Source organism: Hevea brasiliensis, chromosome 17, assembly GCF_030052815.1.
Source record: "Hevea brasiliensis isolate MT/VB/25A 57/8 chromosome 17, ASM3005281v1, whole genome shotgun sequence".
NCBI lineage: Eukaryota > Viridiplantae > Streptophyta > Magnoliopsida > Malpighiales > Euphorbiaceae > Hevea > Hevea brasiliensis.
The window spans coordinates 20,767,586-20,786,163 of record NC_079509.1 but is presented as its reverse complement, the minus strand read 5'-3'; the positions used below and the strand labels follow the sequence as shown (position 1 = coordinate 20,786,163).

Below are 18,578 nucleotides of genomic sequence, written 5' to 3'. Positions count from 1 at the left end.
ATATATAAAAAAATATTTTTTAATAAAAATTACTTTTAAAAAAATATTTTTTATTATTTAATTATAATATTAAATTAATAATAATTATTTATATCATATAAATATAAATATTTTTTTATCATTACAATCACCGTTACTACTCTCTTATTATCACTATTACTTATCATCATTACCATTATTGATATTATAAATAAATTAAATATTAAAAAAAAATTATTATTACAATATATTATTTATATTTTTATTTTCAATTAAATAAAAAAATATAATGATAATTATATTACAATTTTGATTACATTACATTCTTACAAATTTAACCTTAAGTAATAAAAATATTGTTATGAGAAATATATTTTTAAATATATTATTTGAAAATTTTTTAAAATAATTTAAAATTAAATTTATAAATTTTAGTGATTACAATGTTAAAATAATAAAATAATTTTTAAAATTTTTTTTAATAACATTTAAAATAATGTTTTTTTTTTTTTTCTGAAAAACAGTTTTACCTCTAAAATCACAATATTAAACAAACACTTACAATTAAGTTTCTTACCAAACAACTTTTTTTAACTTCACAAATCTAATCTAATAGATATATGAAAGCTAAAAACTAAAAAATATTAAAAAAATTGACATATGGCATAATTAAAAATAATAATTTTATTTTACAATATAAAATATTTGAAATTTATAAATTTTAAAATGTTTAAAATTTCGTTTCAGTTTATTTTCTTTGTAAATTTAATTATTAGTATTAGATAATACTTAACTTAATAATTTTATATTAAATATATCATTATTTAATTTCACAATATAAGATAAAATAAAATAGAATATATTTAATATAAATATAATTTCAATTTATATATATATATATAAGAAATTAATAATTTATTTTATAGATGATTCATGTAAGATATAATTAATAAATTTAATTATTGATATTAAATATTGCTTAACTTAATAATTTTATGTTAATTAAAATTTGAAATTTGAAATATGTAATTTATCAGGTATGTCAATGAATTAATTTTTTTTATTTAAGATATATTCAATCTTTAATTATATTTTTTACTTATTACTTTTATATTATTTCATACTATCATCTATATTAAAAAAGTTTTTGCCAATTATCTTTTGAGAGAAGAATTATAATTTTATATTCTAAAAATTTTTATTTACATATTTTTTTCCTACCTTATTTCTATTCAGTGAAATATTTCTGTTTAAACAAAATAGTACTAAATGAATATATAATTAACATAATAATTTTTTTTTTTCAATATACACAGAAAATAAATAATTGAAGTTCATTTAATTAAAGTTAAATAAAAATTAAAAAAAAATAAATTATTATCACGTTAGGCGTGGGTAGATGGCTAATCCTCTTACAATTTTCTACGAGAAAGGAGTTTTGGTTGGGTCGATTTGGTTTACAAATTGCTGCATTTCGGTCTTTTGGCACTTCAAAAAGTCAATATCAAATTTATGGTTTTTTTTTTTTTTTTTTTTTTATCAAAAGGTAGGATTCATTTGTTAGAAATGTTTCAGAGCCCAAAGTACAAGCTACTTCAAATACTTCGGCTAATGAAACATTACAAACTCCAGCCCAATAAAATGCTCATCTAAAGATCTAAAAAGATAGTTAAAAGTCTAGCTTGCTAAGTCTATCTCTAACCCTGGCTAGGGCAGGAGGTTCAAAGAAGATGTAGCACTTCTGTGCTGCCTCTGATGCTTCCACTGTTGACTATCACCAAAAATCTTGAGATCAGGGGAAGAATAGGACCTTCTAAGGCTAGAGCGGATAAAAAAAGCTCATAACAACCAACCGCATTGATAACCCTATGAGTGGGCTACTGCTGAAGAGACGTGAATCAGGAGGTGTGGGAACTCTATGTGAAGTAGTCTACGCCATTGGCACCCAAGAAGGTGTCGATACTTATGATCTATTGGCAACCCACTCGCGCTGTACCCTCTCAACAACCAAACGCAGAAAACCTTGCGCCCCCGAATCAGCGAAATAAAGCTGGCCAACATCAAGCACTTCTTTGCTTTGCACCAATGGCAAACCAAACCCAATAGGTTTTATCAGTATTGAAGCACACAGCTTGCATGTCACTACCCAAATAATAAAAAAACAACCATCAATGGTGCCTAATTTGCTCCAATTCATCACATGAAATAAAAATATACTTATGCACACAACTCCATGAGCAGAGAGGGCACACCCACATCCAAAACATGGAAGGAGATGAACGACAATGACAAAGGCCAAGTGACTCGAGAGCAGAAAACTGGACCTTGTTTTCCTCCAAGGACGTTTAACAAAATTGCTGATTGGATAGATAAATATTATATAACAAATTCATTAAATATAACTAACGAAAGGTATTACACAATAAAGCCTCAAATTTATATGAAAAGATAAAGCCTCCAAAGTGGAATGTACCTTGTTTGATCCTAATATATTTGTCACGATATTTTTTATATATAATTTAATAATCAAATATTACATTTTATAATTTAAATATTCAAATTTTAATATTTTATTTTTATTATTAATAAATTTCAATTAAAAAAAATGATATTTTATTTTAACAAGAAAATTTATTTTATATTTTAAAATTATACTTAAAAATTTTATTAAAATTTCAAATAATTATATGTCGATTTAAATTTGTGTTCACTATCTTTAGTTCCTTACAACTGACCAAATTCCCAATTCCCTTTTCCATTAACCCTAATTCAGTCATTCCCTTCCCTCTTTTCTAGTCAGCTTCAGGCTTCAAATCCCATAACATCCGACAACAAATTCGACGGTCAGACACGAAGCTCCCGCAACAATTTGATTCGGTTCCCTCGAGCTTCCAGCGACCAGTCACACAAATCACACCAGAGAAGAAAAAACAGAAGAAATAGAAGAAGTGGAAGATTGTCTGTATACGGGGAATGAAGTTTCTGGATTGGTATGTGAAAATAGCAGTAGGTTCTGCTTTGATTGGAGCTTCCATGGAGTTGTTCATGAACAAGACCGGTTTCTGTGAGAATCTTCCATTTCATCCTCTTATTTGCAAATCTTAACCTTTTCATTTATACTTGTTATTGGATTAATGTCTTTATGCTCTGAAATGCTTCCATCTGTTGCATCTTATTAGTTAATTTTGGAGGTTCTTTATGGAATTTTAGTGCTTAATTGGCTCCCAATTCCGAAAGTTCTATTATTGATTCTTTCTCTAAAAAAATAGATAGCAAATTGCCATTGACTTTTAGCTCTAGTTGTTTGATTAACAATAGCTTTTCTCTTCAGATCCTCCTATATTTTGTTCAAATTGTGTGAATTAAATTTTTGTCGCGCATATGATTTTGATTAAAATTGGTATATTTGTTCAGATTATTGTATATTTCTTTTGTCTAGTTGTTATGATAAATGATGCAATGTTTGCTTCACAATTTTTCACAATATTGCTATTGTATGTTAATGTTTTGAATTGAAGTTTTGTTATGATTCCATTCCAAGAAATGGTCCTTTCAAGTTTAAATTTCACGAATGTTAATTGGGTTAAAAATGAGCTTTGGAGTCTAACATCTACTCGAGCTCAAATTAAAAGTTGGATGTCATGCTCGGAAACCATGAAATCAAGCATCTTTTGACACCATAGCAAACCATTGCTCATTTGTTGAAGTCTGTAGCATAGGTGAGGTGCTTGTGAACATGTCTTTTTTGGATGATTTGCTGATTGATTTGTGTGTTTGAGTAAGGCTTTAACCTTTTAACAAAAAACTTGAGCTTTTTCCAATTCCTCTGTTATTGTCATTGCATGCTTGCCCCTGTTGTTTGATGTCATATAGTGGAATTGTTCCATGTTAGACTGCACCAAGAGCACCTAACACATTTATCAATTAGTTTCCGACTTTAATTTACCTGTTATGGTTTGATGCAGATGATAAAGTGACTGTTCTGGAGTCAGAGAAGCGGGCATGGGAGAGCTCCCCTGAAGCTCAGGCAATCAGAGAAGCACTGGATCCTTGGAGAAACCATGATGCAGAAGCAAGAAAAAGCTCCTAAGTTTTATATAATCAATTCAATTAGCCAAGAACGTAGCTGAGCTTAAAAAAACAGCCCTTAATGTCAATGCTGATATGTTAGATGCAATGGTTGTGGAAGCAGCTCAAATCCTGAATTGCCTGGATTTTATGATCTCCCAGTATATGAATAATCTTCAATTGAATCAAATCTAAAATAATATTACTTGGTTGGAGGAACACCTAACCAATCCTTTGAAGCCATCTACAAAAATAATGTGAACAACCTCCTTCTGTTAATGGTTTCGTAACGCCACAGCCCCTCAGGGACGTCCTGTGAATATTCTTTGATATTTTTCTAAAAATTTCCTTCTCTGACTGCCTTAACTTCTTTAATGGAGCACCTTGCTGGCAGTAATGGGTAGAATTCATGATTTCCTCTCGTGTTTCTACAAAAGCTGGTAATGAGCCAGCCTTGTCTTGTGGGAATTTCTGCATGTAACGAGCACATACCAGTTAAGCAAGGTTATGGGCATAGGAGGCCTGCCTCAGTGCCTCTTCTGATCTATTTTAAGGCTCCGATGATTATTTTTTTTTGTACCGAATGCAATGTTTTTGTTAAGTGCACCAAAGATGATAAGGTTGGGGTTCATGCTGGCTTTAGATGTTTGTTATCAGAAGTGACAACCCTTTTAAAATATTAGATTTATTGTTTCGTTTTTTTAAAATAAAATCCATACTTGATTTAAATTGGACTGATTTAAATTGGATCGTTATGGGTTAAATCTATTTTTGACTTGAATTGTGGATGAATTAGACTGAAGTTGAAACAAAACTGAATTAGATGATTCTGGATAAAAGGTTTTTTCTTAATTTAAAAAATAAAAAAATATATATTAAAAAAAATCTGTTCCGCTGGATTTAGACCTTGTCAAACCGAAATCGGCTTGATGGGTGGGTCTAATAGTAAACCAACTGGGCTTCAATAATAGCAAAGACAAGTGCGTGCCCGTTAAGGTTTAAGGCCGAATACAACTTGCAATTATTCTGGCAACTTCGGTCTCTTTGGTTACTTACTTTCAAGCTTCAAATCTGACCGTACAAAAATAATAATTATCTTAATGCTTCCATTTATAAACAATTAGTCGGACGCAAATAATATAATTATTGTAAAAAAAAATTAATTAAATTTAACATATTATGTCAAAACTGGTCCTTAATAACGATAATAATGCTAATAATTAAAACCTGTATTTTTAATTGATTTGATTCATGCTTTAACCAACCAAAATTTATATTGCACCCAATCTTTAAGTGGGTACCCACAGCATGAGCAACTTGGGGACATGAAATATTAAAATCTTACTAAACACTTATTAATGATTTGTTTAATTTATGTTGACAATAATGGCGTATTGGAGCAACGCTACAATACTATATTTGATAATGATTTTTAATGTAATATTTAATATTTTATTTATTTCTTTTATTTATATTATTTAATAATATAATATTTATGTTAATATTTAAAAATTAAAAAAATAATTTATAAAAATTAAAATTAATAATAAATATTATTATTTTTATAATTAATAATTAATTCAATGATTAATTTTATCAAATACTTCTACTCTAAATTATTATATAAATATCTAATCACTAATGATTAATTACTAATAAAATAATTAATAATTATTAAAATAATTAATATTATCAGACATAACTTAAATCTTTGAGAGGCTACATTGAACTTCTATTTTAGCTTAAAATAATATGCAAGTTTTTGTATAATAATAATATTCATAATAATAATAATGTAGAAAATTGTCTATGAATGGACCCCATTATGCAAAAAGGTTAAAATGGAAGAAAGTTATGCAAAGAAAAGGCCAAGCAAGCAGAGCCAGGAAAGCAAGCTATTGAAAATCTTTTTTTTTTTTTTTATAAATTAAAAAGAAAATTATTTCATGATAGGACATGTTAAATCTGATACTTTCTTCTGGGTATCTTAGGCTTTTTCAGGAATCTTAGCTAGTATCTTAGGCATGGCCACAACAACTGTCCCATGTTTTTTTTTATTATTAGTCAATGGAGTAATGCTCAACCTATATACTTTTTCACCCTTTAAATTTTAAAAATATAGAAAAACATGAAAATGCCATATGTTAAATAAAAAAGCCAACACATAATATAAAATCTATTTAGTGGATATTATAGTAAATTAGCATTAGTAAAGATTTTTATTTTTAAAATGTAGAAAATATCTTAAATTTAAAATTTTCCATTTATTTATTTAATATATTTTTTTATTTTTTTATTTTAAATTTCATCGCATCTATTGACATTCAAATATAAAAAATTTTAATAAAAAGATTCAAATTGGTATCATTAGATTATTCCCCACAAAAAGTACTTTATTATTTAGAAAGTTAATTTCTAATTTCTCCTGTTTGAAAATTATAATATTATAAGAATTTAATTTAATTAATTTTTTTTTAATTTTCATATTAAAAAGGAAAGAATTTAATTTTTTTAATATAAAAATTATTTATTTTAAAAAAAATTCACGCATATAAGAATTCTTGAAAATTCTATTCTTACAAATAATTTATTCCACTGAAATCCACTATATTTTAACGTTGGATAATTGGCTACAAAGATAATATGGGAAATTTTTTTTTTTTCAATTTCTGATCTAAATAGTGAACTAATTAATGACTCTTTACCTATTTTACTAGAAAATAAAAAATAAAAAAACTATCCTCTTATTATTATTATTATTATATATATACATATATATATGGTTTGTTATATTTTTATTTTACTATTATTATTGTAGTTAAATGAGTGTGGATAAATATAGTATTTTATATTATTTTAGTTAAATATCTTAATCAAATTTTTTATTGATTATTTTATATAAATATATTTTCCCCTCACATGCATATGGTCTAAATCCACCATGGAAGTTATCCATTAAGTTATTATACAAAAAGAATTTTAATTAATTTGTGAATTATAAATGATTTTAGATTAAAATATTAATATTTTTTTTAAAAAAATTAATTATTATTAATCAAATCAATTTCTCTTCCGTCATATGAATCATCAAGTTCATCCTAATTTTGTGGGTCATTTACATTTAAATTATTTTGATTTTGTATGAATTGAAATGAGTTTCATATTATTTTTGCTATTCTTGCTTTTAGATAGAAATCTCACAAGGTATAGCTCTTGCTTTTGGATTATGGCTTGCTTCTGATTTGTGTTTTCGTAGTGTTGTTGCTGAGTCAGATTACAAGCGGGTAATCAGTGGAGAACGTGGAAATTTAGTTTAGGGCCTAATTAAAATATATTATTTATTAAATAAATAAAAATTGGCAGGAAATTTTCTTACAAAAAGTTGATGTGTTGTTATAATTAATTTATATTGGCAAAATTAAACACTTTAATTTTTTTAATAACATTAATTTATTAAAAAAAATAAAATTATTATTAATTTAAAAATATAATAAATGTCTGATACTATGCCAGGCTAAAATTGAAAAGTTCGTTCAAATCTATTTTTCTAAAAATAATTAAGAAAAATAAATTTAATTAAAAATATAAAATATTATTTTAACCATCCAAATTTTAAATATATTTGATCACGTTAACGTATATCTAATCTCTCTCTCTCAAAGAGACAATGCACAAAAAGTAGTTTAATAATAGATTGTGTTTATTATATATTTGAAATAATATATGTAGATATTATATTTAAATTTAAATATAATATATATAATAATTTAACCATTATTTAAAAAATGAGATATTATCTTATTTGATTTTAAAAATATATAATTAAGTTATTAATTTCATAATTAAATTATTAATTTCATCAAAATGATAAGAATTTAATTGTTTCATAATTGCTGCTTTTTACAAAATTTTGGGTCAAGTGAAAACGTCAATGGAGAAAAAGAGAAAGCAGAGAAGAGAAGGGAAGAGAAGGTTAGCATGACATAGCCCACAGCATATAATTTCTTCGTAGGCCATATGAATAAGAATAAGAAAATTCCACGCAAGCCACATAAGCATAGTGTAATTTTGGATTTCATATAAACTGACAATTATTCTCCCTTCTTTACTTTACCAACCGATACCAATCTTTGGCTTCCACGCTAACTTCCCTCTCGCGAAATTTCCTTTTTTCTAACTTGACCTTTCTTTTCGTGTATATGAGAGATACTTCTAAATTATTAATTAATTATATAATCAAAATTTTATCATCTCAACCAATACTAATTATTTATTAATCTAATAGTTAATGATAAGATAAATTTAAGAAAAATCTCATATTTGAGTTTAGAGATTATAAATATATCATTTAATTTAGAGTATTGTAACTCATTATCTAGTTTCTGTGATTTTCTAAATATTGTAAAAGCTCATGAGGTAATTAATCTGGTTGGCTAACAGTTGAAAGTAGATTAAAAAAAAAAATCATTTCAATTGATAGATAAAAATCAGTAAAAAAAAGTCAATGGATAATTAGTTTGATAATATTAATAAATATTATTCGCGGTGGTAAAATCTATTATAATTTTAATTGAAATAATTATTATTAATTAATTAAGTCTAATTAAGATGATAATTATTAATTAATTAAGTCTACATAAATAAGAATTGCTCAATTTGTTGATTATAGATTATCTTATATAAAAATGATTTATTCCATCTTAGAAAAAAGCTTGAAATCTTTAGAAATTTTAAAAATAAAAATAATATTCATTATTGATAGTGAAAAAAATTGAGATTCAATTTCATGCTAAAATTTAAACTATATCAGTTAAATTCCCAAATAAATTTAAAAGTTTCAACAGCAACTTGTACTTCCTTTGTCTCACAAAAATATATTCACTCATATTTTTATATAATTTAAAAAATATATAATTAATATAATAAGTAGCTTAATATACGCTTTACTTATATAGGTATGAATACTATAAGTTCAATATCATATAAGAATGAGTTTAATACTCGATCGATTAACTATTTACATATAAATTTATGCAATTATTATTGAACTCAGTTGACGAATTAATTATGGTTTGAATTAGCCTGAAACTGTCAATTTATTATTCACCAAAGAGGTGAAATTGACTCTTCAAACACTTAAGGTTTCGAATTTAATTCAATCTAGTTTGATCTGATTCGATTCAAATCCAAAAGTCTAATTTTTTTTAATTTTTTATTTTTTCAAATGAAAAATCTTGTTTGACCTAGAACCAAATCGAATGGTTATAGTTCAATTTCAATCTGGTTCATTCATAATTTGAATTAAACACAAGTCTAAATAGTTTGATTTAAATAGGTTCGATTTCAATTCTAAATCGATCCACAATCAAGTCTACTCATGATATATAATTTAATTAATTTTATTCAAATATTTATATAAATATTTAATTTAATAATTATAAAATTAATTTATCAAATTTATATTAGATACACTCATAAAAAATCGAACATGTAAACTAATTATCATTAAATTTAATTTATTTATTGGATAATTAAAGGAGGAATATTTATTAAAGGTATTTAATTAAAATTTATTTATTTAATAATTAAACTATAAAATTAAATTCCTAAAAGTTAAAAAACCACCGTATGTCACGTAAGTTCGGGACACCGTATCATAACCCAACAGTCCTAGTCCCACCCCGATTCCCCACCAAAAGCAGAAATTCATGCTGTGTCCGAAATCTTCTTCTTCTTCTCCTTCTCCTTCTTATTTATCTCTTATATATTGTTCCTCAATAAATATCTTACATTACATTCTTCTTCACCAAGACCTTTCAAAAAACGAAAACCAGAGAGGTGAACACTATGTCAACGAATTCCATCAATGGAGCAACAGACCGAGAATCACTCACTATTCCTCTTCTCGCCAACTCCACCTCTCAAGTTGCCATCGTCGGCGCCAGTGTCTGCCCTATCGAAAGCCTCGACTACGAGTATAACAACTATTCATCGTTTCCTGAATGAATTGTTTTTTTTTTTTTTTTTTCTGACTAGTTTTGAATCCGTTTTGTTATTGGCTAATGATTGTAGGATAGCGGAGAATGATTTCTTCAAGCAGGACTGGAGGACCTGTGGAAAGATCCAGATTTTTCAATATTTGTTCATGAAGTGGTTGCTTTGCTTCTTGATTGGGATTATTGTCAGCCTTATTGGTTTTTTTAATAATCTTGCTGTTGAGAATATTGCTGGTATTAAGTTTGTTGTCACTTCCAATATGATGCTGTTAAATAGGTGTGTAATGACTGCTCTTCTTTGAATTTTTGGTTTCTATTGGATCTAGCTTTGGTTTTGTTTGATTTCATGGAAAGTGAAATTGGATTTGGATGGAAATAACTTCAATTTCCTCCGAGAACTTGTGTTTTATCTTGTTCTCGAAATTACTTTGACTGTTAGGAAGAGAGTTTGACTTGAACAGGAAATTCAAGAGTCCTTTTTTTTTTGGGGGTCTCCAATGAATATTTTGGGGAAAAGTTTTGACTCATGCAGTTTCTGAAATGTTTGCAGGTATGGGATGGCATTTCTTGTGTTCTCAGTCTCCAATTTGGTTCTTACCCTGTTTGCATCCATTGTCACAGCTTTTGTAGCTCCGGCCGCTGCTGGTTCTGGTATACCAGAAGTGAAAGCTTACCTGAATGGAGTGGATGCACCTGGAATTCTTTCCTTGCGTACTTTGGTTGTCAAGGTAAGTGTGTTTCTGAGCACGTTGAATGATTGACAATGCCAGAAGCAACGCTGAATTGAATAGTGTGTTAAGCTTATTGATTGTCTCTTTTTGTCAAACTCAATCCACATTTTTATAAGGGTGATGTGCTATTAGGCTGCTCCTCATTTTGATGTTGTATGAATGATTCTGATATTTGAATCATGAGTAAAGCTTTCTCAAAGCATTTTACATTCTGAATAACATTGATGCATAATTGTTTGTTATGGGGTGGAGAAGGTTTATAGAGGTCAGTTTGCTGTTGAACTTATTTTTGTGCTTGTTTTATTTCTAATGGCCTAATATATTTTTATTTGTGGGTTGAATGAAGAAAGGCATTTATTATTTTGATCTGCAGCCTTCTTCTTCTTCTTCTTCTTCTTTTTTTCTTTTTTTGGGTATTACTGTACTGAGAATGCACTCATCCAATGTGTAAAACATGGCACTATATGATATCACGTGCCTGGGCATAGACGTGATATTTGAAATGGTATAGTTTTGTGCCACAGCGAGCGGGTTGTGCTTTGCCACTCAACCTACATTTTTCACTTGATTTATCTCATTTAACCTAATACTATGAATAAACTTTTGAGGATGCCAATTGTTTCCTTTCTGAGTAGACAACTTGTGTACTTCATTTGTGTTAATATTAGGCACTTTTAAGAGAACAAGACATTTCATGAACTGATGTTGTCCTTAAGGCCTAAATGCTGCCAGTTAAGCATTTCAACTATCTTGCAAACCATAGAATTGCTTAAATTTTTCTGTCCTATGACTAATATAAGACACATTTGTTTAATTCAATTAACATGTGGATGTGTTAATAAATTTTTATTTATTTTTCAGATTATTGGAAGCATTTCTGCTGTGTCATCATCTCTTCTTGTTGGAAAGGCAGGGCCCATGGTGCATACAGGTGCATGTATTGCATCATTGTTGGGTCAGGGTGGATCTAAGAAATATAGATTAACAGGGAGATGGCTACGCTTTTTTAAGAATGACCGAGATCGGCGAGACCTTGTAACATGTGGATCAGCTGCTGGAATTGCTGCTGCCTTTCGTGCCCCAGTTGGTGGTGTGCTATTTGCTCTTGAAGAAATGGCGTCTTGGTATATGTTTATTACTCATGGAAAACTCAATAAACTGAACATTTTTAATCTTGTCTATGGTTGTTAACATGTTGCACTTTTCATGCATACAACTTTTTATGCTCTATCTTCCATTGCAAAGGTCTCCACAGCACTATTTCAGCTAAACCGTACAGATCAATAGTTAGACCCTATTCTCAATTTTTGCTTCCAAAAATCTTCTCATAATATTTTTCAGAGTTTAGTACACAAGTCTTAAAGCGCTTGTCCTCTTCAGCCACATCAATATGATTCTCTTCTCCATATTATTTCTTCTGAGTTGTTGCTTGATTTAAGTTATAAAAATTTCAGTAATTTGCCATTCACTGTCCATCAACTATCCCATATATTCATTTGTAATGTTGATCCACCAATCATGCATGTTTTATTTGATAGTCTTATTTTTAAATTTAAATTTGTATATAATTCCTCAACCTTACTTTTAAATCTAAAGATCTCTACACAGACACCCTGTTCTCATAAATAAAACTATTTCTAGTAATTGTGTCAGATTTTAACCTCTTTGCAATTAGATTGATCCAGTTCCACTGTGAATTTCCTAGATAGAAGTGTTCTCTTGCAGTACTAAATATTAATGCCAAGATTTTGTTCTGCAGGTGGAGAAGTGCCCTTCTATGGAGAGCTTTCTTCACAACAGCAGTAGTTGCAATAGTGCTTCGGGCTCTGATTGATTTGTGTTTGAGCGGAAAATGCGGTCTATTTGGTACAGGGGGGCTCATAATGTTTGATGTCTATTCAGCAAATATTACATATCACCTCATTGATGTGCCACCTGTGCTTCTCCTAGGAGTGGTAGGGGGCATATTGGGAAGTTTGTATAACTTCCTTTTAGATAAGGTTCTTCGAATTTACAACCTTATTAATGAGTAAGCTCCCATTTTAGTTTTTAATATTTGTGTGAAATCTGTGTTTTCATTGTTATAAAATGCTATATCTGAATTCATTCTCCTTGTTTTCTGTTTTCAGGAAAGGCATTGTTTACAGAATTTTTCTTGCTTGTTCAATCTCTATATTCACATCCTCTCTTCTTTTTGGATTACCTTGGCTGGCATCATGCCAACCTTGTCCAGCTGATGCATCAGAAGCCTGTCCAACAATAGGCCGGTCTGGCAACTACAAGAAATTTCAATGTCAACCTGGTCATTACAATGATCTTGCTAGCCTCATTTTTAACACAAACGATGATGCTATTAGAAATCTTTTCAGCAGGGACACTGATGCTGAGTTTCAATATTCATCAATTCTCATATTTTTCATAACATGCTTTTTTCTTAGTATCTTTAGCTATGGAATTGTTGCTCCTGCTGGTCTTTTCGTACCAGTTATCGTGACAGGTGCATCTTATGGGCGTTTTGTTGGGATGGTAGTCAGTTCAAAATCCAGTCTTAATCATGGCCTCTATGCTGTGTTGGGTGCTGCTTCATTTCTTGGTGGATCTATGAGGATGACAGTCTCTTTATGTGTTATTATCCTAGAATTGACCAATAATCTGTTGCTACTACCCTTGATAATGTTGGTTCTTCTTGTTTCTAAGACCGTGGCTGATGCTTTTAATGGTAACATTTATGACCTTATTATGAAGGCGAAGGGTTTTCCTTATTTAGAAACTCATGCAGAGCCTTACATGAGGCAGCTGACAGTTACCGATGTAGTCACAGGTCCACTGCAGCTGTTTCATGGCATTGAGAAGGTCGGTGATATAGTACATGTTCTCCAAACAACAAGGCATAATGGATTTCCTGTAATTGATGAGCCCCCACTTTCTGAGTCTCCAGTTCTTTATGGACTAATCCTTCGTGCTCATCTTATCGAATTGCTAAAGAAGAAAGTTTTTTCGTCCACTCCGGTGCCAATAGGCCCTGATGCCTTTGAGCAATTCTTAGCCAGCGACTTTGCAAAGAGGGGCTCAGGCAATGGTGGCAAGATAGAAGATATAGAAATTAGTGAAGAAGAGATGGAGATGTTCTTAGATTTGCATCCTTTCACTAATACTTCGCCTTATACTGTTGTGGAGACTATGTCACTAGCTAAAGCTCGCGTACTATTCCGAGAAGTTGGTTTGAGGCACCTGCTCGTGATACCCAAGGTTACTAGTGTAAGAACTTCTATCCTATCTTTTTCTTCTAACAAATTCTACTTGGAGATTAGGTGGTTAGGGCATTTGAAAGGTTATTGCTGCAAGCTTGATATGCCAACATTTCTTGGCAGTTTTCCTCATGCCTAGTCCCCTTGCTCTTCTATCTGCCTTTTAATATGAGATCTTTCCGTTTTGTGTTTTGGTCTCTGTTTAAAAGCTCTATGCATTTACTTTGTTTAAGTAAAATTTACCAATTCTGTTGCAAATCATTTGCACTTGCAACCTGACAAAAATTATCCTGATTTGCAATTAACTAATTACTTAACTGACCCAAAACATGGAATTTTCTTGTCACATTCAAATGGCATATTTTTTATATTATATTGTTACATAATATTATAATTTTGTGGATTTTATTGTTGTATAATGATTTGATGCAAGCATCAAATGTCTTCAATGGGAATTCTTTTTTCTTTTCAATCTAAAGCAATTTAGTTATATAAAAATTTGAGAAATATTACAATAATAAATTTGTTTCACATTAAACTTGTAACAGATGTAGGACATCAATCCGCACTTGTCATTTTTTTTTTTTCATTAATTAGAAGGTCTGACATTGGGAGTTCCTATGTGCTGTGATTATTTGGCTATCCATGCTTGTGTCATTTTGAGGGTGATGCCATGCCATTTTCTTTATTGTTCTTCTTGTTGGGAATGCCTTGCTGGATTACTTGATAATTTGTTTCTATAAGTTTCACTTATAGTCTTTTATTTTGAACGCTTCTTAATTGCAGAGATCTCCTGTTGTGGGCATATTGACAAGACATGACTTCATGCCAGAACATATACTGGGTTTGCACCCTTTCCTAGTTAGGAGCAGGTGGAAAAGATTAAGAATCCGGCTGCCCCAATTATTTAAAATTTTCTAGGAGTCTTGCATATGCTGCTGATTAGGTGCAGGTGGAAAAGAATTTGGCTGCCTTATTTACTGAAAATCTTGTAGTGTATCTCAGTCGAGTATTGAAAGTTGCTCTTAAAAATGAGTTTGTACAAACTCCTATTTGAGCTCCATAACACACAAGACTCACGACATTATTTTCTAGCTTCTTCATGGAAACCAACCAGAACCAAGATCAGATTAGGACAATCGCTCGTGTTAAATCATCCAGCCGTTTATAATCAGTATGATGTGAAAGTCATCGTCTCATGGTAATTGGGTGGCATAAATTTGGGATTTTTACTAAAAATGTGTAATAAAAAAAAATTATACTAAAAAAGTTGAGTTTGAGGATAATTACCAGGTGAATGTGAGACGTTAAATTTAAAATAGAATCTCACTTTTTTTTTTAATAATAAATAATTAATTAAAAAAAATAAAGGTTGAATGTTATTATTTTTTTAAAATTTTTAATTATTTTATTTTATATTTTAAATAAAATATAAATATTATTTTAATAAATAAAATTATAATATTTAATATTATATATTATAATATTTTTATTATAAATATTATTTTTTAATTTAAAATTAAATTAAATTTTAATAAAATAAAAAATTAAAATTAAAAAATAAATAATTAAAAAGGTTTAAGAAAAGTTGGATGCGTCCAATTTTTTTTTAATTATTTTATTTTATATTTTAAATAAATTAAAAATATTATTTTAATAAATAAAATTATAATAATTAATATTATATATTATAATATTTTTACTATAAATTTTTTTATTTTATAATAAAATAAAAAAATTTAATTATTTAATATTAATTATTATAATTTTATTTATTAAATAAATTATTTTATATTTTAAATAAACTAAAATATTATTTTAATAAATAAAATTATAATAATTCTTTTAAAATTCTTTTAATAATTTTATTAAAATTATTTTTTAATAAATTATTTTATATTTTAAATAAATTAAAAATATTATTTTAATAAATAAAATTATAATAATTAATATTAACTAATTAAATTTTTTATTTTATTATAAAATAAAAAAATTATAATAAAAATATTATAATATATAATATTAATTATTATAACTTTATTTATTAAAATAATACTTTTAATTTATTTAAAATATAAAATAAATTAAATTAAAAAAAGAAAAGTATAAGTATTGTCCAATTTTTTTAAAACTTTTTTTAATTATTTATTTTTTTTAATTTTAATTTTTTATTTCATTAAATTTTAATTTAATTTTAAATTAAAAAATAATATTTATAATAAAAATATTATAATATATAATATAAAATATTATAATTTTATTTATTAAAATAATATTTATATTTTATTTAAAATATAAAATAAAATAATTAAAAATTTTAAAAAAAATTTGACGCTTATAGTCTTAAACTTTTTTAATTATTTATTTTTTTAATTTTAATTTTTTATTTTATTAAATTTTAAATTAAAAAATAATATTTATAATAAAAATATTATAATATATAATATTAAATATTATAATTTTATTTATTAAAATAATATTTATATTTACTTAAAATATAAAATAAAATAATTAAATTTTTTAAAAAAAAGTTGGACACTACCTTTAAACTTTTTTTTAATTAATTATTTATTATTTAAAGGAAAACTGAACGTTATTTTGAATATCATTCAACTTTTCTTTAAAGTTTTTGATGCTCGGACCTTAAAAACGCTATTATAATTAGCGTCTCACACTCATCTCATTCAACTCAATATAATTTACCCTTTTTTGATAATTACTCTCAAACTCACCTTTTTTTTGGTATAATTTATTTTTTATTACACCTTTTTGATAAAAATCCCGATAAATTTTGCGCTGCTGAAGTATTTTATATCATGATCTACATTCTCCCACTATGAAAGATTCAAAGTTAAACTTCTCTTTGTCCATATGACGAGAAAAAAGCATCCGAAACCAGTACTTCGTTAATCAATTGTATAGTGTTGAGTAAATATTTTCCAGCATTCTATTCACAAACTGTGATGAAGTTTAGATTATCATAATTATTAGATCCAAATATCCGCATATTTTTGTTGCCATCGTTGATGATTAGGACATCACTAGTGTTGTTAATTATTGATGCTCTGCATTATACCAGTAATGCTTTGAGGTTATGTTCCTTCACTTGTTCCTGGATTTCTAATTAGATTAAAGTTGAAGTGATTAAAACAATAAATAGGAGTATTGTGAAAAAGTGAATAGCTTTGTCAATTGCTAGGATTTGATTTTGCCTATTGAGGAGGGATTCTCATTCATTGTCTAGACGAGATTGAGAGAGACTAAATAATATATTTACTATGAGTAGTTTGATATAAGGATTCTCTTGGTGTAATGGGTTAAAGAGTAGATAGTTTTGATGATATTATGTTTTTTTATATATAATTTATACACTTCTCCATTCCATAACAAGATGATTTGGTTCATGTCATTTTCAATTATCAATTAATTTAAATTATTTATTAAATTAGTGTATAAAAATTATTCAACCTTATTCGTGAATTGCTATCATTTTAGACTTGAATTTTTTTAAAGAAAATTAATTTAAAAACAAATTTTATTTGTTTAATTTTTAATTAGATTTAAATTTAAATGAGTATTTTTAAATATCATTGTATTAACTTTTAATTCGACAAATTACTGAAATTCAAATTATTTAGTGTGAATTTAAATCATTTACAAACCAAATCTCCTCATATCAACTGTTTAAATCTGAAAAAAAAAAAGATAAATTTCAAGAATTATCTCAATCCTTTGAAAAGTTATAATAAAGATATCCTTAAATTTAAAAATATAATATAAAACTCCCTAAATTTTAATATTATGTATAATAAAATCTTTTCAACCGTAAATAACCTAATTATAAGTAATATATTAGTGTGAACAATCTATAATGAAAATAATATCAACAATTGCTATTGTTTTTCTGAGGTAGACTTCTTCTAATCAGCTATTATACATCTAGCACTTTATTATCCTGTATGAATAAAATTGTTTCATGGTTAATTTGTGAAAAAAATCATAACTGATTTTGTTATTGCCACTCTAAATTGTATAAAGTAACTATTAAGAGTTAAAAGATTTTATTGTATAAAATTTCAAAATTTTAAAAATTTTATTTTATATTATTAAGTTCAAAAATAGTTCTCTTGTAACCTCTAAAACTCAGTGATAACTATTTAAGTTTATCCAAAAAAAAATGGGGATTGTAATTATATACTCCCAAGACTAGTGAACACATATAATTATGTAAAGCGGCTACCGTTGACCAAAAAAATGCGATTGATATTGACAAACCGTTGTTTTATTTACCAATATCAACAGTGATCTAATCAAACCCTCTCCAATCTACACAAATCCACCACAAAAAGGGACACAAGATTTATTTATGTACACAACCTTGCCTAGAAGCAAGAGGGTCTCCCCTATCCAGGGCAGGGAAAATCACTGAACGGCAAGTACTGAGACTCTGTGTCTCAGAAAGGAAAGGAATCGGCAAGAGAAACTTCTCTCGACCTTTTCTTTTCGCCTCCAACTAAAAATTTCTATTTGCTTGCTCTGTTACAACTGATATGACC

At 27.5% G+C, this 18,578-nt stretch overlaps 2 protein-coding genes across 3 annotated transcripts; both read left to right on the top strand.

Annotated features, from left to right (window-relative positions):
- The first annotated feature begins 1,847 nt into the window (after nucleotides 1-1,847).
- Nucleotides 1,848-4,422, top strand: LOC110665994 (uncharacterized). Its single transcript, XM_058138970.1, has 3 exons — nucleotides 1,848-1,955; nucleotides 2,923-3,043; nucleotides 3,945-4,422. The coding sequence occupies exons 1-3, from the start codon at nucleotides 1,848-1,850 to the stop codon at nucleotides 4,067-4,069; spliced, it is 354 nt and encodes a 117-aa protein (XP_057994953.1). The 3' UTR covers nucleotides 4,070-4,422.
- Nucleotides 4,423-9,737: 5,315 nt separating this feature from the next.
- Nucleotides 9,738-15,116, top strand: LOC110665995 (putative chloride channel-like protein CLC-g). 2 transcript variants are annotated; one of them, XM_021826327.2, is made up of 7 exons: nucleotides 9,738-10,022; nucleotides 10,120-10,320; nucleotides 10,594-10,771; nucleotides 11,636-11,898; nucleotides 12,534-12,803; nucleotides 12,904-14,032; nucleotides 14,809-15,116. In XM_021826327.2, the coding sequence occupies exons 1-7, from the start codon at nucleotides 9,895-9,897 to the stop codon at nucleotides 14,941-14,943; spliced, it is 2,304 nt and encodes a 767-aa protein (XP_021682019.1). In that variant the 5' UTR covers nucleotides 9,738-9,894; the 3' UTR covers nucleotides 14,944-15,116. The 2 variants fall into 2 exon arrangements, with proteins under 2 accessions (XP_021682019.1, XP_021682020.1); XM_021826328.2 differs by lacking the exons at nucleotides 9,738-10,022; nucleotides 10,120-10,320 and adding an exon at nucleotides 10,327-10,593 and having other exon boundaries at nucleotides 10,665-10,771.
- The last annotated feature ends 3,462 nt before the right edge of the window (nucleotides 15,117-18,578 follow it).